Below are 25122 nucleotides of genomic sequence, written 5' to 3'. Positions count from 1 at the left end.
GATGCTGCAGCACCAGGTCAACTTTCCATTATTATGTGTATACGTATATTGTATATTCACAAATGTCACGAACTAGAATGAAATATAAAACCCATTAAAACGACTACAAGTTGCTAACGGCCTTTCATGAACCAGATAAACCCTGATTGTCCAGCACTGAGCAGGCTGATGATGATGAATTATAGCTAAGAACACTCTCGATCATGTCAGCTTTCAAACAAAAAAAAACTAGATTAAAATCGGTCCACCCGTTTGGATGCTACGATGCCACGGACAGATACACACACAGACAAACAGACAGACACGTCAAACTTATAACACCCCTCTTTTTTGTCGGGGGTTAAAAACTAAAATCGGCACCCCTTTGAAATGATTTCTGCCGGCGCCCATGATTCAGGGACTCAGGGTTCAAGATTTGCGAGTTTTTTCTTGGAGCGGCGCGGGCGGTCTTAGGATGAACTGGTATATATTGTAATAAGTAGTATATTTCGTAGACTTTGCAAAAAATGTTCAGCAAGTAATATTATGATTATTTTCAATTTGTCACCTTGTTGTCAACAGACTTCAACCATAAATAAAAGATTATAATTCGTATGAATCGTATGTATTATTGTATAGACTTGTCACTCAACAATCTGTCATTTTTCCTAGTGTGTGTGTTGTAGTGTGTGTAATGTTTTATTTGTTAAAAAAATGTATGATAAAAGCATAATTTCAAAATAATATTAGTTCGATGCACTCTTTGCGATGAACTGTGCAAAATTTCATTCACCTACGTTTCCTCATTTTTCGTCAAAAGGGTTACAAAGTTTTTGGCTCACGTATTAATATATAGATACACGCGGTACTGCAGGCTGCTGCAAGCCATCTAAAATAATTAATTACTTAATGATAAAATAGATATCCACAGCCGAACATACAACCTCCTCGTTTTTTGGAAGTCGGTTAAAAACCGGGATTTATTTGCTTTGAGACAAAGATAGGTACTAATGTAGATGATAAGGCAGTAGCACCATGTAGACGTCAATCAATCAATCACATACTTTTATAATATGTTACTGTTTACAACACCTATTTACTCATAATTACCCACTCTAATAACTACATCGCTGTAAAAACGCGAAAATGTCGATAAAATGTAATCAGTACACGGGTCGCGGCGATAGCTTAACAATAATTAATAATAAAGTTTTCCCCATTTCTTTACTTTTTGACCCATTCTTTACTTTGTTGCGAAGGTCCCTAGGCTAAGGACGATAGCGGACGTTTGGGTGTCACTTGTCCACCCATGCATCACTTAGGAATGCCGAATGGGTAAAGATTGTAATGAGTTCCAAAAGTGTGTGTGGTTGCTACCACGGAGCTTACTACATTCATCGGCGTCTGTACAGATGGAAAAGTAGAGCCTTTAAGAGGATACACCAGGGGCTAGAGAAATGAAAAAAAAGTACGTGTAATATCTTAATAGCTTAGCCCTTACCTCAAGCCTATAACGCAGAACGCGATAGAGACAGCTGCAGAAAATCAACGATTCGTTGTCCCCTGATTCCTTCTCCAAAACTTAACCGATTTAAGCACTTTTTTCATTAAAGATTAAAGAAAGGCTTGAGTTGTGTTCCTATGTTTTTATTTTTGTATAATCTAGCCAAATCTGTTTTTTGGATGTTTGAACACAGCTGAAACTGGCCATTTTTTTGGGTTTTTGAACGTTCATATCTTATTTAATAATTAAATTATGAAAAATGAAAACACAGGGACATTGTATTAGTGGCCGTAGATATTCAGGAAAAAAATTATAACTCTACTAGCATTATCCAGGGAGGAAACGGGGAACAACGCGCAACGTTTCAAGTATGGAATCTTTGGTTTGACATACAACCGATCGCAGCTAACATTGAATTGACATAAAATATATGTCTCTTGTCTAATGTGAGCTATTCCTATCTCTAGTAGGGCAAAACCTGAGATAGATCAAATATTGGGAACGGCCGTTAATCGAAATGCAAATGTACGGGGTTATATCTGCCGGCCGTGCGCACAAACCCCTTTCATCTCGACGGATTGACGGATACAAAGGTAGGAATAGGTTCTAAATGTAATCCGTCGCTGTCGTTCATGAAACTGCCACTGCAATCTACGTTCCTGTGTGCCCGCATACTTCTCTATTTTATTGCTAGAGTACCTACTCGGAAGTCAAGAACTAGGTATGGTTTTATGGTTTCCTTCCTTAGTCCCTCTTATTTTACTAACTCAGGTGGTGTTTTGGTTACTCATTCAGTAATTTGTAAGGTTCGTCAAACCTATGTCCTGTCACTCCTGTGTCTTAACTCCCTTCCCCTGGGCCTGGTTGGTGTAGCGTACCAAAAAGTTCATCGTGAATTGCGCTAGAGAAGTTTCTAAGATTGGCGTGACCACAAATTTTGAAATGATGATAGCTGTGGCCCTTCGTCCTTATGAGTATATACCTCTACAAACTCGGAAGATCTTCCTAAGCTATTACCAATCACTGACGCGGTGATGTCCATTATCCATAACATATCCTATTACAAAGGCAAGTAAAATTTAGACACTTTTATTAGGAATTAAAATATCCGCCCGACGTACGTTTAGCAAAAACTGCCGTAAAATTGTAGCCGTCGGCTCGCGGCTCGTGTCGGAGCATTGTACCGCGATCCGCGGAGCTATAACAGAACGCATTAAACTTTTTACTATCTGTAGTTCATATTTATTTCGGGCGGTTGTATCGAAATGTTCAAACAATACCGACAGTCGGTACACAAGCTTAGAGAATGATTTTCTGACAGATTCCATTGAAGCATTTGCATTTGTCTTGTATCTCAAATACAGACTTCCTATTAAACAAAGAAAATTAACCATATTAACAATATAGTTAATTCTCGGTTTATAAATTATAGTATTATGAGAAGTTAGTAGTCCATAACATAACTTCGAGTAGGATACCTCGCGAATAGGGAATGCAGAATTATAAAAGCGCACATTATCAAACACAAAACAACGAGAAGTCAAAATTCAGGACCTAGTTGAGAATCACAGTGCACAGTTGCTTAGGCCAACTCCTATTTGTTTTTACTCCGTGATCGCAACTCCGTCCATGTCAGTCCGCGTTTCGAACAAGACTTTTTCATGCTCTAGTACAATCTCGTCAAACTCGCGAGATCTCGCCTTTTTTTCGTCCGAGATCAATCTTGCTAAAAAAGGACGAGATCTCGCGAGAACGAGATTGCATTCCCTACTCGCGAATTAACGATATTCAAGTGTTTCTCGGGGGTGTTTATTTGTTTTTCCTCTCAGAAGTGTTGATGTAGTGTGAGCATGGGGAAAACCCATGCAATGTAAATTTTTGCGGTCAATTATAAATAGGACTTATCAGAAACGAGCTGCCAAATGATGAGCTCACGCGTACTATTGTTTCAATATCCTGTAAGCTATTTTGTATTCAATTTGAGAAGTGCATTTATAATAATAATATGATGCGGCTTTTTGACGTTGGTCCATATGGAAAAGTAGAGGCGATTATGAAAGAGGGGCTATAATAATATTAATATATAATATTATTATTCGTCTAATTTCTCATGTCCGACGTTGATTGTAGATGCAGGCAATCTTGGACCATGGTCCCAAATATGATTATCCTACAATCTACATGACATAGGACAATCCGCTTGAATCCGGTGACACTAGGAGTTTATCTTTGTTGACCTATTGTAAAAAGCCTCGGCCAAATGAGACGAGGCAGGGAGGGATCCCTACCACGTCAGGATATTCAACTCCAAATTCCTGAGTTTATTTTCAAGGTTTTATAAAGCCCGATGTAAGGCTGCGTTTCCACTGAAGCGGAGCGAAGCTTAGCGGTGCCCGAATTGACCAATCGTGCTATTCCAGCGGAATGACAGCGAAGATTTCGAGCATGGTGATTGGTCAATTCGGCACCGCTAAGCTCCGCTCCGCTTCAGTGGAAACGCAGCCTAATAGTCTCGGTGAGCTCGTTTTTAGCAAGCAAAATCATAGGTTTCGCGAAAAAGCAATATTTCCTCGATCACGCCATTACCACCCTGCCAGGTCTCTCGTTAGCGTCAAAGGCGTGAACCGGATACAGGGGAATGTTTTTCACGTAATTACTTGGCAGATGGATGGCCATGTCAAACACATCACTGGGTAGTGGGTATAATAATAGTGCTGTGCGTCACATCAATGTTACATCACTACCACGGTCAAGGTCTAGAGATGTGATTTGTCGATGAATTTTGACAGAGACCTCTAGCTCGAGTTTTGTCTAAAAAACATGTGCCTGAAGTTCCGAACGTTCAAGTGAACGAATTAGCTACAAAACAAAAGCAAATTATCTTGAGTATCAAAATATAAGATGTAACATAGTGAGATATGGGGAAACTTTAAGAGGGTGCAAATGTTATTTCTAATTCAAAAAATATTCACCCCTAAAACCCACCCTTATAATTCCAAGTCGATATTCTTCTACAAAAAACTACGCTTATCCAGACTCAGCGGTAAGAGTTATAGAGAGAGTTACGAAGGATTGAGGACTAAATACTCGGTTATGAGTCTGTATTAAAATGTGAAATGTTTTTTTTTTCACTTTCCTCGCCGTAATGGCGGCTAACTCTCCCCAAGACCCTCTACAACTACAAAATGCTAGAAAAATACGGAATGAGGTGTTTAGTGTGGTTCGGTGCTGACGGATCGCCATGTCAAACATTGGGATATTAATAGTCGTTCGTTACAGTGAAATACAGTGAGATATGTGCATGGTACTTGCGTCAATATACGAAGGGACGGGAAGTGGGAACTCTATCGACATAAAAAAATTCGCGCATTCCATTGAATATCGATTTTGTTTCCTCTTGCAGCTTATTCAGTATATGACGCGGTATATAGCTTTGTTTCATCATCAAGTTTCCAGATGCAGTATGTAATATGTAACATTATTTTATGGAAGTCGTGCAACAAAGTCTCAATTGCAGAGACTTAAGTTATAATTTTCAGGACTAAACTTTTTAGTCCTGGTTCGGACCCGTGCGTTAAAAAACCGTCTAATAACAAAAGGGTTGTATCAGCTCGTTCACTGAATAAGCTCTTAGATTAGCACAAGCTTGCCTCGCCTTAGTGTTGACCCAATAGCCATTTCTATGCCTAATAAGTTAAGGCGGGGATTAATCTCAATCCAAAACGATAACTTTGCACACAACCAAAGACCAAGCGTATACGCATCGCAATAAGATTCATTTTAGCTTAGCATAAAACTGAAGTCACTCCAGCGGATTTTCTCTATTTTTCATGTTTTTTTTAAATATCTTTGGAAATAAACATTAAGAAACAAAATTGTTCGGTTAAAGAATTTTTAATATAGATTTACTAACAATTTATTGAAATAAAATGTATAATAATTATCCTAGTTAATACTTAGATTTCGATGAAATAGATTTTTATCGGAGGTGAGTTTGTAAATTAATTACAGCCAAAGTATTAAGTTTTATTAAAATGTTTATGGTTTAAGGTATTTTAAATATTGTGCTTTATATCTCATATTTTTTAAAACTTCGTTATTATATTGGAACTAGGTAAACCGGAAGTCGCGGAATAACAAATTGGGGTTTATCCTCGCCTTAACAATCGAAACATTGATTTTTTTTCTTTCATGCTAAAGTTATCGATAAGTCCAGCACTAGATGTTTTCACTGCGGAAACTAATAAAGCAGTCCATCGACAGATGTAGCGCGCGGGCGCGTGGGCGGCTCATGTAAGTCCGACTGCTACAAACAAACGCCGAAAATTATTATTTTCACTGCCCATTAAACCTGTTCAAATATATGCGCTGTTTTTTGTGCTAATTGGCCAGCGTCAGCCAAACTTTCAAACAGAAGCATGGTCAGGTGCTGTCAAACTAAGTCGGCTATTGTCGAACTCCTGATTTATCCAACATTTCTTAAGTCTATTTAGCCAGCCTCTAGGTCAGTTGTTGGTCTCTGTTGTAGTATCTACAGTGTTGTTTCATTTATATAATATAACCGCTTTGTTGTCACTTGTCGGCCCAATTGAGTCCCATTATCAATTTTGTGGCTTTGAGGCTATTTGATCGTAAAGCTCGCGATAAATTTTGCGTATTGGTTGTTGTTGCATTATAATATATGCTGAACGTTTGGGATGCCCCTTTATCATAAATACAAATAAGTACACCTCAGTTAATACCTAAAAGCAGCCACCGTCCACGTGATTCAAACCTTCTGCTCATTCAGCGTCGTGTTAGTGACGCAGACGTCAGTCTAACCCCTCGTTTTTTTCTAAAGCATCCCTTCGAGTTGACTAAAGCGTGCGGATGTTTTATAATGTCAGATATTTATAAATACCTACAGACTACGGTATGGGAGTTTTAACTGCTCGTCATAATTTAGATAGTATCATCGACGATCAGGCGCGCGGTGGCAGGGCCGTGTTGTTTGATAAGCCGTGATAAATACTGCTCCTCGACTCTGCCTGAGAAAGCGATATTTTTCTCCTATCGCAGATTATATAGTTTAGATCTTTGGCAATGGCTTTGTGCTTGAAAATTCATCATAAACTATCTGTTCATGCGTATGAGCTTAGGTTACATTACAGACGTGTTTGTCGTCTGCTATCCGAATTCCAGTCAGTCCCTATTGAGTTTAGAATACGTCTAGCCGGTTTAACGGTATTATCACAGAACAATAGAGACCCCAAGAATTAGGACCCCGGGGTCCAGGCGCCGGTCCCATAAATAGCCGGCGGCCGGTCGGTGGTGGTGCAGCGGGCATACGCATGCGTTCGAGGGGTGACGTCACGCGTATAAATAGCGCCCTGTCTGACGCCCTGTGCCTTTGCAATGCTCGATTCTTTGGATCATCATCGCTCCTCAGCCGATAGCTATAGGAGACGTTTAGGGGACAGTCTAGAGAGAAAGAGGTTTATCCGAACCTGTCTTACCCCTGTGGCCATTGGTCTCTGACTCTACCAAAATGCATCTCTACTATCCGTACCGTATACTTACGGTACCCGTTTGATGATCCAATCTCTGTCGTGGCCTAAAGTAAACAGATTCTTTAAAAAATATATTGGATTGTAACGTTTCTGACGCCAACTGGGTATTTGAATGGCCAACGCGACGATGTCGTTCCAAATGCGCCGCAAATACATTATACACGAAACGGTGACGCGTGCGCATCGGGTGCTGGTGAAAATAAATATAATATGTTTAAATATATTGCGGGTGACGTGTGAATGGCGATACGAGGCATGTGTATTGTGTAGTATGTACGTGACGTTCTTGAACTAGATGCTCGTATCTAAATGCGCGCCGCATCAGCCCGCAGCACTTCCTGGATTAGTGGACTAGACGGCGGATTTAACGAAACGATCACGTCTGCCTCATATTTAACTGTTAGAACTGCAATTGGAAACTGATCCTTGAACTTTGCGCTAGGTGCTACTGGTGGGCAGTGGCTGGTATATCACACACGACTTGATTCTGTTTGTATCAACGATGGGAGCAAAAGGGATTATTAGCGAATATTAACCAAAAAGATTATCAGATCAAACAATGAATAGAAAGGGGAGCAAAAAGTTGCCAAGTAGTAGTAAGGAGTATAATCTGCACCCGTAGCATGGCTACAGTAGAAATACGGAAGTATAGACAAACAGCGGAGATAAACTAAGGTGCCATGCCGCCGCTCCGATCTTTACCGCGGCTAGCCGCGATCGACAAAAAATCAAATTTAATGCCACTTTATGACATAGACTTTAGGCCTAAAAATTCAAATAAAATCCTACTTTATGACTCTATATAATATATATTATAACTATACCTAGTCTATGTCATAAAGTGGCATTTTAATTGAATTTTTGTCGATCGCGGCTAGCCGCGGTAAAGATCGGAACGACATCTTCAGTTTATCTCCGCCGCGATGTTTGTCTATACTTTCGTATTTCTACTGTAGCCATGCTACGGGTGCAGTTAAGAGGGTGTAGCCAAAGTAGAGAAACATAATATTGGATGCAGACTGCAGATGCAGAATACTGAAACAACGATCCTACTGTCTACAGCGTTTCATTGCAACAAGTCATTTCACACTGTATAACTAATTAAACCATACACTATTGCTCCAAATCCATTCAGCTGAAATCGAATCCAACAAAGGGCAATCTGGTCCTGCACGTAGTCCTTACTCGGTCGACGTATGACCTATTTTCGCGTGTTACTCGTTTCCGATCCGGGGTGTCGATAGGGCCCTGCGCCCCGGGAATAAGGGCGGGATTCCCGCGTCCCGGTCCCGGTGCGGTGCGCGTGTGCGGTGCCCCATTGACCTGCTAACCGGATGGGATGCGTTCCCGACGGTCCCCGACGGCGCCCGATCGGGATGCTCCGATCGCCCATTATGTAATCCGTAATGGTTTTAACTTGTGAACAAAAATTAGAGAAACGGTCCAAGGCCACGGGGCCGGCGATGAGTCATTCCGCTGATGAATAAACTTAGCGGAGCACAAACTACAAAGTATTGACTATTATGGGTACTCAGTACCAGCTACAGAAGCAGTTCAATAGATGTTATTTAAAATTACTATTATTACGAAACAAATAAAGACACTACGAGGGCTGCTATTTATGTATCCGGAATTAAAAAAAGAAACAAACATATATCATTTAATATGGTTTTATTGCTTTTCAAAATATTCGCCGCGATGATCGACACACTTTTGCATACGCTGGAACCAATTTTCATAGCACTTTTTCCATTCTGATTGAGGTATCTCCAAAACGTGCATTTTGAACGCATCAACAGCCTCTTCGCGGCTCGAAAAACGTTGACCACGTAATTTGTTCTTCGCGTATGGAAATAAAAAGAAATCGTTAGGTGCCAAATCAGGGCTGTACGGCGGATGACCAGTCAATTCGATCTTTTGACCCTCCAAAAACTGAGTTGTTTCAGCTGAGGTGTGACAGCTAGCATTGTCGTGATGTAATATGATTCTGCGTTGTCGGTTGTCCTTTCTTATTTCTTCAAAGACTTCTGGTAAACAAATGGTCGTATACCATTCAGAATTAACCGTTTTACGATTCTCTAATGGCACTGTAGCCACATGTCCATTAATTCCAAAAAAACAGGCGACCATTTGCTTCAAAGTACTTTTTGCACGAGTAACTTTTGTTGGTTTCGGCTCATCTTGGAACACCCACACCGTTGACTGTTGTTTAGTTTCGGGGTCATATGCATAGATCCAAGATTCATCACCTGTGTAGATATTATAAACGGCTTTTGACGTACCACGGTTGTATTTTTTTATCATTTTTTTGCACCAATCGACACGAGCCCGTTTTTGATCGATTGTCAAGTTGTGCGGAATCCAACGCGAACATATTTTTTTTACAGCCAAATGTTCGTGTAATATCTTATGTATGCTCGTCATACTTATGCCTAAGGACGCCTCTATCTCGCGATATGTAACATGACGATCACGCATTATTAGTTCCCGCACAGCATCTATATTTTGTGGGACAACAGCTGTTTTTGGGCGACCTTCTTTATTTTCATCCGTGAGCATAGACCGCCCACGATTAAACTCACTGTACCAGTGATAAACAGTGGTTTTTGATGGTGCTTCATCTCCAAAAGTTGCGGTGAGTTGAATAAAGCACTGTTGTTGATTTAGCCCACGCCGAAAATCGTAGTAAATCATTGCACGAAAATGTTCACGCGTTAAATCCATGGCAAATGAAGACACGCAATTTTCAAAATGACGCCACAATGGAAAAATAATTGACAGTCACATGAAACAAAATGTATTCTTCAACCAAAGAGTTCTATTTTCAAATGTTGTAATTACTTTTTAAATATTGTTCTTGTAAGTGGCCAGTTCCGGATACATAAATAGCAGCCCTCGTACAATGTTTTTACTCTCATAGCAGATCTATAAAATATTATTTATGCATGGATGTGTAGAGCCTTGATCAAAGCTAAAAGCAGATATCACAAGATTTTCTTGATGTCTTAACAAAAAGAACAAGAAAGCTGGCCTCGGTATCTATCCAATGATATTGCAGTCAGATCGCGTTTGTTTCAGCTGCGCAAACATTCCACATACTCTGCTCATTAGCCCTTTCAAATAACTTCCCCCGTTTTTTTTACATTCTCCTATTAGTCTTAGCCTGATAAAATATAGCCTATAGCCTTCCTCAATAAATGGGCTATCTAACTCTGAAAGAATTTTTCAAATCGGACTAGAAGTTGCTGAGATTAGCGCGTTCAAGTTAGCCCTTTCAAATAATTTTCCCCGGTTTTTCCACATTTTCCTCTATTTCTTCGCTAGTATTAGTCTTATCGTGATAAAATATAGCCTATAGCCTTCCTCGATAAATGGGCTATCTAACACTGAAAGAGTCATCAAAATCCGTTGCGTAGTTTTAAAAATTAAAGGGAACAAAGGTACACGAGGAAAAGAAGCGACTTTGTTTTATAATACGAGGGGAGGTCCAAAAGTTCGCGGAATGGAGGGGATGGAGTGGGGATAGGGTAGCTCACTTAGTGTCATACTACTTGAGCACTCATAATTAGTATATATATAAAATCTCAACCCTATATCGCCATTCGTTTACGAGTACTCGCCTGCTAAACAAGTCAATCCGGAAGCAAACTGCAACTATGGAGAAAATTGAACATCGCGCTGTGATAAAATTCCTTACCAAGCAAGGAAAAAACGTTCAAACCATTTTAAATGAAATGGAAGCCGTTTATGGAGATTAGCGCCCTGTTAAAACAATGGTTTATAAGTGGCATGGACTTTTCAAACATGGTCGAGATTCAATTAAAGACGACCCTCGCTCTGGGCTGCCAGTTGAGGCCACCACATCAGACATCGTCGAAAAAGTCGAAAAACTTGTACTGGAAGACACACGTTTAAAGAAAAAACAATTATCTGCATTTATTGGAGTATCAGATACAACCATTTTGCGGATCCTGCACGACGACTTGGGCATGACTAAAGTCAGTGCAAGATGGGTGCCGAGAATGCTCACGCTGCTTCAAAAACAGCAGCGCATCGACGCGTCTAAGCACTTTTTGGAGGTGTGTGGAGACAACCCTATGCAGATTTTGGAGCGGATTGTTACTGGAAATGAAACATGGGTTCATCACTTTGAACCTGAATCAAAACAGGAGTCCATGCAATGGCACACCACCTCCCAAGAAATTCAAAGTGTCAGAATCGGCTGGAAAGTTGATGGCCACTGTTTTTTGGGATTGTGAGGGAATATTACTGATTGATTATAAAGAAAAAGGTACCACTATAACCGGAGAATACTACGCATTAATATTGGAAAAGTTAAAGGAGACAATTAAAGAAAAACGTCGTGGAAAATTGGCCAAGGGTGTGTTGCTTTTGCAAGACAACGCGCCGGTTCACAAGAGCCGAGTTGCCATGGCTGCTCTTCACACGCATGGATTCGAACCACTTGTTCACCCACCCTACAGTCCAGACCTGGCCCCTAGCGATTTTTATTTGTTTCCAAATTTAAAAAAAGAGCTAAGGGGAAGGAAATTTTCCGACGATAACGAAGTGAAGGAGGCAATTTCGGCGCATTTTGAGGCCAAAGACAAAAAATATTTTTTCGATGGTTTAGAAAAATTAATCCATAGATCAAATAAATGTATTACACTTAAGGGTGATTATATTGAAAAGGAAAAATAAATTTATTGTTATATTTTATTAACAACCCTTTCATTCCGCGAACTTTTGGACCTCCCCTCGTATGTATAGATTTTAAAGACCCTCCTAAAAATTCTTAGCAATTCTTTAAAATCGTCTGCCCAAACTAGGGTTTTCTTCCGAACAACAAACCATCTTCGCCCCCTGTGCTGTGCACTCCGTAGAAAGTAGTGATCTAGCATAATCAATAACCATAAGGCTCTATTTGTTCGTGAGTCACAATTTCACGGTCGGAGTCGAACCTTGAACCTCGCGGTGGACCCAATTGATACGTAATTTGTGTAATTTGTGTTTATCGCCCCACCGACCAGCACACTACCCCAATAGTATATCGATGCCAAGGGTATATCGATGTATGATTACTGAAAATGAATTCTTCGAAAAACATACATGTTACATGTTATACCTATAAGTTATAACTTAACCCTTTAACCGCCGAGCTTAAAATCAATTGTCGTGCCTCTAGCGCCGGCACCATAAATCGAAAAATTTATACCTACAACAAATAGTGATGTGCAATACTTATCTTTTTCGATGTCGATAATTTATTTCTTAATTTATATAAAGTATAAACTGATATCTAGTATTTGAATCCATAATGTTGTTAGTAAATATACAACGCTGGCAAAAAGATTAGATAAAAACAGCTTGAATAGTGAAGTGACATAATTCCCGATATTTGTTATTACATTTCAAATAATATTAATTTCATAGTTTCCACGGATTAAATAATTGAGTTGTTTAAATATATAAGCTACTACAAATATAGATTTTCAATTATAGTAGATTAATATCCCATCCCCTTTACACGCATAGAATTTCATCTAAATACAGACAGACAGACAGACAGACACGTCAAACTTATAACACCCCTCTTTTTTGTCGGGGGTTAAAAAGTGTATTGATGTCCAACGCCCGAATTTCATCAGACAGATAGGAAAGCGTTACTTTATAATTTATTGTAATTTTATTTCTAATTTAAGTATCCACTACAATCACATTTATCGATAGCATCATCATAAGCACAACACTAGTGGAAAATTCTAGAAGGCGACACTCGCTTATGACGTCAGAAGCGGTCGTCTCTTTCCGACCGTGGCGCAGGGTGTGCTGACAACATTCGTTTCTAAACATGCAGGTTAGGGATGGAATCGTCAATTCAATCACTGAAATTTTTATACTATATCTTATCTTATATCTTTAAACGAGCAATTCTTGTATATATATAAATATATAATTGGAATCTCGGAATCGGCTCCAACGATTTTCATGAAATTTAGTATATAGTGGGTTTTGGGGGTGATAAATTGATCTAGCTAGGAATCGCTTTTGGAAAATGTAATTTTATTCGAATAGCTAGTTTATTAATTTAGTAAAACAAACACGTTTATTTGTTCAGTAACCATTTCTTTATTTGTTTTATAATAAATTAGTTAGTAAAAACAGAAATATTTTAATTTATGTGGATTTTTGTATCAGTAAATCATTGCTTATGTCCCGTCCCTACTGTCGGATTTTTCCGACTCGGGCGTTGGACATCAATACACTTTTTAACCCCCGACAAAAAAGAGGGGTGTTATAAGTTTGACGTGTCTGTCTGTCTGTCTGTCTGTCTGTCTGTCTGTCTGTCTGTCTGTCTGTCTGTCTGTCTGTCTGTCTGTCTGTCTGTCTGTCTGTCTGTCTGTTTGTCTGTGTGTGTATCTGTCCGTGGCATCGTAGCATCCAAACGGGTGGACCGATTTTGATCTAAATTTTTTTGTTTGAAAGCTGACATGATCGAGAGTGTTCTTAGCTATAATTCATCATCAGCCTGCTCAGTCCTGGACAATCAGGGTTTATCTGGTTCATGAAAGGCCGTTAGCAACTTGTAGTCGTTTGATGGGTTTTATATTTCATTCTAGTTCGTGATATTTGTGAATATACAATATACGTATAGACATAATAATGGAAAGTTGACCTGGTGCTGCAGCATCACCTGGTAATCAATAGGATATCCAACTCCTCGCCAACTAAGAGCAGAGGTTTCGTGTTTGGGCTCATTTTAATTGCGACAACCAGTAAGAAGTAGATAAAGTATAAACAGTAAATATTTACATGCTGCTGCTGCAGCATCACCTGGATTCTATAGGAACCGAACTTCTTATGAACCCAAAGTGGAGGTTTCATGTTTGGGCTCATATTAACGGCCTCATCGAAAAGGACATTGATAGATGGTAATCATGAGAATATGATTCTGTTGATAGGAATTATTCTGCACTATAACCAACACAAGTTTAAAAAGTATGAAATAAAATTAAATTAAGAAATTTAAAAAAACCCCCGCCAAAACAACTTTAAAAAGTAATGAAATAATATTTACTGCCTTTAAGTTCAAATAATTCCTAACTTGTGTAAAGTAATATTTTAGTCCATAATTGTTGTCAAGGTGTGTCGGGGGACCGCTAATGTAGATGTTTAATTTCACTTAACAAGTTTAAGGATCAATTCACAGCGATCTGAATCGAGATAGGTAATCAGCGACTTGGCGGTTATAGGTTGTAGTTTACTTAGCGGTCCCCCGACACACCGTGACAACAATTATGGACTAAAATATTACTTTACACAAGTTAGGAATTATTTGAACTTAAAGGCAGTAAATATTATTTCATTACTTTTTAAAGTTGTGTTGGCGGGGGTTTTTTAAATTTCTTAATCTAAGAATATTTTCGGTAATTTAAGGTCTTCTAATTAAGAAACTAAAGTGTAATCAATTGTAAATGATTACTTCGTTAACTATTTACCAAGTATAAACAATAATACAGTGCTATCAAACAAAAAAGGCAGATTAACCGAGTAGTGGTAGGTACTGGTCGTAAATATCCGACCTTGGCGAAATGGGCACGAAAATATTTGTCGGATTATTCCGACCTTGGCGGCTAAAGGGTTAATGCAGGTAGCGGTAAAATATTTAAAAACTTTTGTATTTCCTTGAAAGCTTCTCACCGCTGCAAATTATATTATATGCCAGGATCGACATACGAAGGCCGCGGTAACCACATGTGAAAATCCTTTGATATGAAGTTAATTGCAGAAAGTTCCAAATTTAATAAATCTAGGTGCCCTAGCAGCTAGGGTTCAGTAGGTCAGCGAGTCCAGGTCCTGGGCGAGATTTGGGTCACGCTGCACGAATCGACCGGCGGCCGCTGAGCTGACACCGTCCGCGTCATGCATTTGTGATCTATTCATTTGTGCGTGTACTTCGAACTCGATATGAATAAATTATAAGCAAAAAACTTTTAGAAGAAAAGCTTTTATTTAAATACTTACTCTAAAAAGAACGAAATAAATTTCTCCTTAAAAATTGTAACTAAAAAGTTATAGGGGAGGAGGGGGAAATTGGAGCCTACTAAGGAAAAAGTTCAATGTGAGCTAAATTTGTGGATATTTATGGAACTTGGTATTAGAAATGAAATTCTTACTCATTTGACTATCATTTAATCACAGCATTAACGTTACATTATTAGTTATTTGGCCACAGTTAAACTTAAAACATAAAAACAGAATCGCTCTCATTACCCGACTTTGTGGGAAATGAGAGCCTATAAATTCCCATATGTGTAATGGGAGCTACTTAAATGAAATCAGTCTCAAAGTTTTCATATCAGTCAGTAATTCACTTATATAAATTTTAATATTTAAACATAACAGTATAACATTGAACGTATTAACTTTAAGGATCCAAGCAAAAAATGCAAATATAATCAGTCGGGCTGTCAGATCCAGAACATTCTTTATGTGCCCATTTACCGCAAGCTCTACAACGGTACCACATTTCCTTATTTTTTCCTGTGTCACAGCAAATAGAACACAACGTCTCTTCATCCGAATATTCTGACTCATCGTCACAAATAATCTCAACGTCTTCTTCAGACGTGTCAGTTTCATCCTCAAAAAGTTGTTTTGTTACTCTTCTTACTTTTTCTTTTATATTTTTAGTTGCCGTGTTTCGTTTTTTTCTATTACCTGCTTTACTTTTTTTTTCTTTGTCCCTGGTTTCTTCCTTCTTCTTTGCAACCATTTTAGTTTTACTTTTTTTTTCTAAACGTTTGTTCTCCTTCTCTTCAAAAACTTTTTTCATTGGTGTGCTTGACAAAATAACTGAATGTTGTTTTTGTCGCAAAGTCTTATTTTTGTTAGTTATGTTGGGTAGTGGACTAACAACTGATAGAACATTCGCAAAATCATTTGACTTTGAGTCTGTAAAAAATGACTGTTCTTGAACGTCGGTTGTTGTGGACGAGGTCTTGGAAGGATTGACAGATGTTGGCCTCGGGAGTGCTTTAGCATTCAACATAAACTGAATATTAGTAGTGTTTATGTTTGGCGACAAGTCTGGCGTACTATTTGCTGTAGATGCCTCTTCTTGTAGCTCACTTAATAAAGAAGGACTTTCAGGGTGGCTAATATCAGGTAACTGCTCTTGTTCAACACTTTCCGTGTATTGAATCAGTGCAGAGTTATCCATTTCCAGATTCTGTCGAATACCGCGAGATGTAGACGGAAGTGGTTCAAAGCTGCCAATATCATGAGATGTAGAAGGAAGTGGGTCAGAGTTGCCAGTAGCTGGCCATTGAGAAACGAGTCTCTGAGACGGAACAACAGCACTTGAACTTGCGAGCATATTAACTTGGCTCTGATCTTCATCCACAGTAGCAAAATCGTCTTCTGAAAATATAGCAGGATTCATGGGGAAAATGCCCGTGGCTTTGAACCCAGAGATTCCTTTGTCTAAACTTGCTACTCTAGCATAAGCTTTGTTGAACAATCCTGCAATATCATAGGGTGTAATTTTAACCATATTTCTGGATTTCATATACATGTCGCATTCTTTGTTGTAGGCTCTCTTAAACGGCCCAAAAAAAGTCACATCCAAAGGCTGTAACCGATGTGATGAATGTGGTGGAATAGAAAGCATTACGACATGGTTAGCTTTAGCTACTTCCCAAGCTTCCAAAGTACAATGGCTGTTATGGTTGTCCATAATAAGTAAAACCGGTTGTTCAGCAGTGGGTTTTGAGTACTCAATAAAGTGTCGTAGCCATTTAATGAATATGCTTTCATTTGTCCAACCATTATGAGAACATGTATAAACAGCTCCTAGTGGACCGTCCTTTTCTAGCTGCGGTGAGTGACGCTTTCGAGGGAAGATAAAAAGAGGCGGAATAAAAGACCCTGAAGCACTCATAGCACAGATAGCCGTGACGTTTTTACCTCTTTCCCATGATGTGACTGATCCAATACGTTTTTGTCCCTTAGGTGCTATAATTTTTTCAGTTTCCTGGACCGTCGTTACGCCAGTCTCATCCATATTGTAAATATGCGATGGCTGAAAGTGGAACTTTGTCATGACATTTTCCAGATTTCCAAAGAATCGATCCACTTCCACTTTATTGAATCCGAGTATCCTATTGATGCTTGTCGCTTCTGGCTTTCTAATACTCAGATCAGGATGTCGTTGGAAAAAGGCCACTAGAAAGTCCCTACCCGCAGACTTCTTAGCTTCGTTAAATCGATCTGCGACACCAAATTTTTCAGCCATGGCGTAACATACCTTACAAAACTGAGCTTTCGTCAGTCCGTAAAATTTATTGCACATTTTACGAAGATGCTCAGCCAGAATGGCTTCTTGTTCCTCAGTAAACACAGGGGGCCTTCCTAATTTTGGAGGACATTTATAGCTTGTATCGTCTGCTTTAGCTAGTCTAAACCTCTTTTTTAAAGTGCTGTAGGGTATTCCGGTCTCTTTAGATACCTTGTATACGGATGTATTATCACTTTGAATTATTTTGATGGCATTTTCTAAAGTTTCCACGGTCCAAGAAGCTTTCGTAGTGGTGCGTTCCCTTTTTCTTGGCATTTCTGCACCTGAAAAAAAAACATTTCAGCACAGTCTTTCATAAAATAACAAATATTATATAACGTCATGATTAATACTATTCATTAGTCAACTACAGTCTGTCAAGAAAGTGAAGAAATTAAAAAGTGGCAACATCGTAGTGTCCATTTCAAATCAATCTAAGGAAAAAGGGATGACACTACGATGTTGCCACTTTTTAATTTCTTCACTTTCTTGACAGACTGTAAGATAGATCATTAAGATACGGTACAGTTCGACAAGGCTTTAAATGAATGTGTCAATGATGTCAATAGGCGCTGTTGGTAAAGGAGAACTGTCAAACACAATATGTCAGAAATGACGTTTTTGCATGATAGAAGCATTTAGTTTCATTTCTCGCCACGTTCATTTAAAGCCTTTTCGGACTGTAATAAGTAAAATTTAATATATATTTATAATAATATAGTTAGTGCAAGTTGTAGGTATGGGGAGACATATTATTCTAAAGTGCATAATAAGGGGCAATTGGAGCTACAAAGTAAGGGTAATTAGAGCCTAGGCTCTGATTACCCGTGGCTATTGCGCTCTGATTACCCGACTACCACCATTTTAAAATGAAATAAAATAATATACTGAATCTAGCTTGTAACCAAATTGTACGCACTGATACTCAAAATTAAAAGCATTAGTTATAAAAATAATACAGTATTGATTGTAACAAACGTAAAACTTCATACATACCTGGGTCGATGAAATTTCGTAAATTTTACAAGCGTGTAGCACAAAATCGACAACCACCCGCGGTCACACAACGCGCGGCACTGGCGACTCAGGCGCCACGGGGTAACACAATCGCAGTGTATCGATTCCGCCCGAGTCGCAACCGAGTGAATACGAGATATAGTTTTGTCTCTATTTGCACCGCTCCCATTACCCTCTAGCTCTCATTACCCTCTGTTCCCCTAACCTCAATATATTATACAATTTGCATGATAATAAAAGCTTGACGCGTGATTTGTAAATAAACTAGTACCAATTTAACTAAGTAAATTGATATTATATTTTATTAAAGTAAATAAATACTGACAGATTGTTAAGTTACATTCGTTTTCGAGTTACTCTCAATGAACCCTTTCATTTTATACCCATATTGCAGAAGTGCATTAAAAATAACTATTCATCTATCTTGGATGAGCCGCCATATTGGATGTAGAATGACATTACATTCGTTTTCGAGTTACTCTCAAAAAGCCCTTTCATTTAATATCCATATTGTAGGACTACATAGAAAATAACTAATTCGCCATCTTGGATGGTCGGCCATATTGGATTTAGAGTGATGTCACATACAATATCATGCATTGTCATCCAAACTAAACGTGCATGCAAAATTTCAGCTCAATCGGTTAAATATATCTACTTCAAAATTGAGTTCCAAAATTTCACCCGAACATACATACTTACATACATACAGAGCAAGTTAAATAAAAGCTTTTAAAAAGAAGTTGCAAAAGAAGGGTTCCGTACCACACAGTATAGGGCAAAAATAAGCAAAATATTATGTTTTTGTATAGTCGTCAATTGCTTTAGTCGCCTTCTTAATAAAAATGAAATTAAACATGCTTGAAGACATTTTGAAGTTGAGTTACCGAAACGTGAAAACTCCTATAATTATGTCACCAGCTGCTCGAGAAATCAATTTTGGAACAAGTTTTCTTTTATTTGGGTAAATATTAGGTATTTTGGATAACAGATTCAGATACTTTGGGCTTCTGTTACCTTTCATGAAAAATGAAAAAGACTTGTGAATAGGTCTTCTTTGAATAGTTTAATAGGTTTAATAAGTTCATTGCAACTTCGCGTTTTATGCCGATATAAAACCCCGTGAACGTGTCTGTCAACTGGCGGTCAAGTTTATCAGCTTAACCCCTCCCTAACGCACTAATCGCACCATAACAAAAGCGCAGTGTCATGGTCATGTTACCCCCCAGCTGGCAGCGTTTGCTCGTGCGAGAGAACTTGCTCCAGTCATTTGCATAGGGAAATTGCGCGAATACTAAAACTAATTAATATGCAACGCATAATTTTCCTGCTATTTTTAACAATAATTGAGATGATCTCATAATAACAACAATAAAAATAATGGTAATTATGAAATGGTCGTAGTTTTTGAAATACCTTACCGAGGTTGTAAACCTCGTTTATTTCGAGTTACATAAGTACAAAGATCATAATTCATAATGTAATCATTACTTTATGTTTGCAACATACTTGCCTACACACATTAAGTATAGCAAAAAAATTAAAAAACGCTTTTTAGGGTTCCGTACCCAAAGGGTAAAAACGGAAATCTGTTGCCGCTATATTTGGGTACAAACGGAAATCTGTTGCCGCTATAATAACAAATATTGGAAACAAGATAAAATTAATATTTAAGGGGGGCTCCTATACCTACAACAAACGTGATGTTTTCGGCCTTCTTCGCTCTATATCAATAATGGCAAAAGCCTATCTTTTGCCATTATTGATATACTTGAATTTTTCACACATTATTTTGTTATATGTGTATTTTAATAGTTAATAATAATATTAAAATAAAATAAAAATTTAAAGGGACTCCCATACAAAAAACACATTTTTAGCCTATTTTTGCTCTGTATCGGGAGGGAACCCTTCGTGCGCGAGTCCGACTCGCACTTAGCCACTTTCGCCGGAATTTAACATTTTCCAGTCGCTTTCTCTTGAAGAATAAGCACTACCTCGTTCTTCTAAGTATTGATTCCAATTTCCTGCGGATTTCCTGACCTGGGCTATTCAGCTTCAAGGGTCGAAGCATTGCCATAGCGAATTATCGGACCCCAACAAATCTCGCTTTACCGGTGTGCGGTACGCCCTTCTTATAACTTTTAATTAATTCCAGTAGATTTCGCGGCGAGTGCCGTTAACCAACTTTTGAGGTCCCGTTTCAGCAGTACCACAGTAGCGGCGAATCCCGCCCGATCCCGTCGTCCGCAAAGCGCCTTATAGTACTTAGCTACGGGTAGAAGAGTGCAGACACTCTCTAGTGCATGTACCCTGTGTCGTAACTCGTATCCGTCTTGGAAACAGCTTAAGTATACATGGTTATTTGTTAGGTACGACGTAGCACTACCAACACCCTGGGCGCCGAAGAAATCTCGCCCAGGGTGCTGGTAGTGCTAAAACCGGCCCTGCGTTGTTGTTAGATACCACCAGGGGCGTGTAAGATTGATGTATACAGGCAATGGTATCGCGGTGGGTGAGTGGTGACTGGTGAGTGGTGACGCATACACCAGCACCGCTGAACTTGGTGGGTCAAGGCCGCGCCGGTTCCGACAACGACGTGACACACTAGAACCGCAGTTGGATAATCAAAATTCAAATAGCGGCTTACATAATCCTACCGGCTACCATATCTAGTCAGATGCGAAGAGTTTTCGTGAATAAAGAGAGACAGCTAAATAGATTTTTGAGCTGGATTTTAGATGACTAATCACCATTCTAAAAAGGTACTCCTCTTTCCTGTAAAAAAAGGAAATTAACATATCTTCAGCGGAATGAGCGTAGACGTTGCAGAATTATATTGTGTGAACGTGTGCGGGCGCGTGTTTTATATGCCCGATCGAGCAGTAAACAAACCCTCTGGGATAAACAGAATAAAATTGCCAGTAATTGTGATATGTCTAGCTGTTACAGCACACCTAAGGGGTTTGATTTCTGTCTAGATATCCGCGAGCTAAAGCGCGGGCAGTAGGCTGCAATCACGCTACGGTTTTAAATCGCCTACACGATTAATGTTCGGGCTAACGGCGGCTTCCTGAAGCAAATGCGCTTTGTTACATTAAACAAAGCGCATTTGCACTGTTAGATTGTAGATGTACTTACACGATAATTTGCTGAACATTACTCGTGACTCATGAAATAAATGAAACGGGAGTCGGAACAAATAGCATAGCGATGAATTTACTAAGTTATGCCCGTATTGCGCCTAGGCGCTTTGGAGACGACGGGGCGGGGCGGGCTTTTTGTCGGCGAACATGCCGCGCAGCCAGTGCCCGCCGGGCCCCTGCGGCGCGGTCTTTTTGCCTGCCGTGTGCGTTGGTAATATAGGATTCCCTTTGTGCTATCGTTCGCGGCGAAATCCGCCCGGCCCCGTCGTCCGCAAAGCGCCTTATAACCCTGTGTCGTGACTCGTATCCGTCTTGGAAACAGCTTACCTAATTATGCATGGTTATTTGTAAGGTACTTGTCAGTACTATATAAATCATAATAATCGTTAATTTTCTCTCGTTTCAGATAAATGGGGTGCACAATAGTGAAGAAGCACAGGATAAAGCCCCGTGCGGCCCGCCGCGGCCGTCGCGCGGCGCACTAACAGGCCCGACCTTCACGGGTTGCCAGCCTCAACGGGGTTGCTAGCTTTAACGTAGTTTGCCTTCTAGTTCTACTTGCTCTACTTGGTCCAATTTCTAGTAATCGATGTTCTAATTATTTATTATAAGGTTAGTATAAGTGGGTTATCAGTTGCACATGAAATGTTCTTGGTTTTTATCTTGAATATTTTTAATTCGGTGTATTTAAATTGTTTTTAATTAAATTTAACTGTCCTTTGTCAGTTGCTTACAAAAGTATTAAAATTTTAATTTATTATTAAATTTAGTACTAAAATTTTATATTAAAGACGAAATTCAGTCTTTGTTATTATTACGTAGTTAACTCGCATTTGTCTATTGAAGGTAGTGATGATGGAGCAGCCCGAGGTGGAGAAGAGCTGCCCCAGCTCGGACGACGCCGGGCTCGCCAGGACCAGAGTCAGTATATCAGGTTTTTTAATTTATCTGAATCAAACCTATAAGCACAGACAAAATAGGCAATCGAAGTTCGATCAACCTAAACTTAACTAACTGCCACAGGAGATATAGTCCTCTCAAAGATTACACTTCTATTAAAACTATTTTATCTACAAAAATCACTTACATTTTTTAACATTCGTTTCAGAGCTTTAAATCAAAACAGCTGGTGCGCAGTTCGGCGATCCGCGAGGCGGCGTCCCCTCCCCGCGTCGCCAGCCCGGCCCCGCCCGCCGCCGCGCCGGGCCCCGCCCCCGCGCCCGCCTCCAACGGCGACCGCACCGACGACGAGTCTAGTCATAGTGATAAGTGCAGTGTGATCAGTAGTGATAGAAAATGTGACGACAGGAAGAAGCAGGTGGAGATCCAGGTGCGTTCAGCCTTTATGGAGTCTTACGGCCGTTCCCAATATTTGATCTATCTCTGGTTTTGCCCTACTAGAGACAGGAATAGCTCACATTAGACATTAGAGACATATATTTTATGTCAATTGTGAGCTATTCCTATCTCTAGTAGGGCAAAACCAGAGATAGATCAAATATTGGGAACGGCCGTTATAAGTTATGGCGGCTTCAACACTCGAGCCTTCGCCACTCATATTATACGTATCATAAGCACATCAGATAACTTTAGCACAACTCAATTCTAAAAAACGCACACATTTTATCAAACCTACCATACCAAATTCACCCTAAGGATGACAGAAAGCGATTAAAAAACACAAACATGAATACATGTTGGTTGCGCAGATAACTTGCGGCGCGTGGGAGGAGGGCGCGAGCGGGCAGCGGCTGCGTGCGCGGCGCTGGCTCGGCCACCGCCACCACTCGGACTCCTCGCGCGATCTGCTGTCGCACGCGCCGCGCCGCACCTGCGTCTGCGGCGCATGTGCCTGCCCGCACTGCAGGTACACCGCGTTAGATTCATGCGTAGTCACAGACTCTTGAGTCACGGATAGTATAATTATTATTATAAGCATGTTACATGGATATGCATGGCGGCTGCAAAGGGAGGTCCTCCGACCTAGTGAGATAGCATGCCCGGTCAGGTGGCCTGGCCCACTGACGCCATTTAAAATGTTGTCTGCGTTGTCATGTTGTTATCTTTGCCGGTCTCAGAAACTTCGATAGCGCGATGCAGGACTGTGCGTTGTTTGGTCCGCTATAGGCAAAATATCTATGTTGAAATAAAATAAAAGACTTACACAGTAATTTTCTTCATTTAGAGAGCGTTATGTCCCCAAAGACCGGCCCCGACCGTACGCGAACAAAAGCGTCATTTTATTAGCCGACCCTACGGTTCAGTCTTAAAAGGACGAATCCCAAACTGATAGCATGCGGATAATATCATAATGGGGATTGTCCATTTTTTTTTTAATTTTGCTCATTACAAAAACATTTCGAGAAATAAGGTCAGTGATCGTTTTTGACATAAACGCTAAAAATACCCATTAGTTACTTATATTTTTGAACAAATATGTTTAACCTTTGTTTGACCTTCAATGGCGTTAAATTAGCAATAAATTCGACCAACATTACGTTTCGAACTTTTGGTAAGCTTCTCGTATCAGCTTTCACATAATGAGAACATGCATTTGACGAACCAGCTATTATAAATAAGATTGAAAGGAAATTTAAAACATACTGCAGAGGTCACTTGGCCGCCGATGATGACGTCAGAGCGAAACTTTAAAAATTTATTGAGAAAAAAGTAGCCAATGAATTTCAAAATTATTTAATTTATATTCTTAAAATACCCTATTTTAACGAAAAAAATATAAAAAGTACATGTGATTTTTTTGGACAATGCCCATTTCTTAGATTATAAGATATAGATATAATACATAAATACTTTTGTAACTTGTTGTTTGAATGTTTCCAGGGGTCGGCGCAGCAAGCAGCAGTGCCCGACGAAGCAGGACTCCGGGATAGTGTGCTCGGAGGACTGCCCCGACTGCACCGACAACTGCAATGATCATAACGGTCAGTATCATAGTCCGCTATACAACACGAACTGCGCACTAAACATTGCGCACAAAATTTAAAAATGTATATTTTTATGGAATATCTATTTTTAAGTAACAATTAACTGGAATTAGGAACTGATTTAAGTGTACCTTTTTTTAAAATTCACAATATAATAATTGTGAAACTCGTAATACTACAGGTCACAACGGAGACGTAGCGAAAAGATCTGGAAGCTTCGACAATGAAGAGCAAGGATTCTACTGCAGGTATATTTTTAATTTTCTAGAAGCCATTAATGTAAGTGTATGATTTAAAAAACATTAGTGTAATATAATTTTAATAAATTTTATTTAAAAAAATATGATAATTTTTTATTCTCTTATATTGTTACAGATGTCCCGAAAGAAAAGAAAAACCAAAGAGCTTCTCGTTAACACGGACAGATTCAGGTAAACGTATTTCATTTAATTATCGTTGATAAAATTAGTCGTACACCATAATTTGTGCCTTAAGAAGTTGTTTTTTTTTCTCATATTCGGCTACATTAGTCAATGAAAAAAAACTAAGTAACTGATTTTCTGTTTCACACGTAAAAAGGCATATTATGTTGCATCTCGCTTTTTTGCGATAAACAAGAGTTAAAAAATATCCTTTTATTTAA

At 39.3% G+C, this 25122-nt stretch overlaps 2 protein-coding genes across 3 annotated transcripts in view; both read left to right on the top strand.

Moving 5' to 3' along the window:
- LOC121735268 (protein encore-like) overlaps nucleotides 1-25122 on the top strand; it is a 45837-nt gene that overhangs the window by 5685 nt on the left and 15030 nt on the right. For both annotated transcript variants that reach the window (XM_042126048.1, XM_042126040.1), the window contains exons 2-8: nucleotides 21941-22146; nucleotides 22381-22455; nucleotides 22643-22864; nucleotides 23244-23401; nucleotides 24376-24476; nucleotides 24661-24727; nucleotides 24855-24910. In XM_042126048.1, the coding sequence (XP_041981982.1) occupies nucleotides 22387-22455; nucleotides 22643-22864; nucleotides 23244-23401; nucleotides 24376-24476; nucleotides 24661-24727; nucleotides 24855-24910 (673 nt within the window). In that variant the 5' untranslated portion in view covers nucleotides 21941-22146; nucleotides 22381-22386. The remainder of the gene's footprint in view (nucleotides 1-21940; nucleotides 22147-22380; nucleotides 22456-22642; nucleotides 22865-23243; nucleotides 23402-24375; nucleotides 24477-24660; nucleotides 24728-24854; nucleotides 24911-25122) is intronic.
- Nucleotides 10806-11291, top strand: LOC121737689 (protein GVQW3-like). The gene has a single exon (XM_042129361.1). The coding sequence runs from the start codon at nucleotides 10806-10808 to the stop codon at nucleotides 11289-11291; it is 486 nt and encodes a 161-aa protein (XP_041985295.1).

Source organism: Aricia agestis, chromosome 2 (assembly GCF_905147365.1).
Source record: "Aricia agestis chromosome 2, ilAriAges1.1, whole genome shotgun sequence".
NCBI classification, from domain to species: Eukaryota; Metazoa; Arthropoda; class Insecta; order Lepidoptera; family Lycaenidae; genus Aricia; species Aricia agestis.
This window is presented reverse-complemented; position numbering and strand designations above follow the sequence as displayed.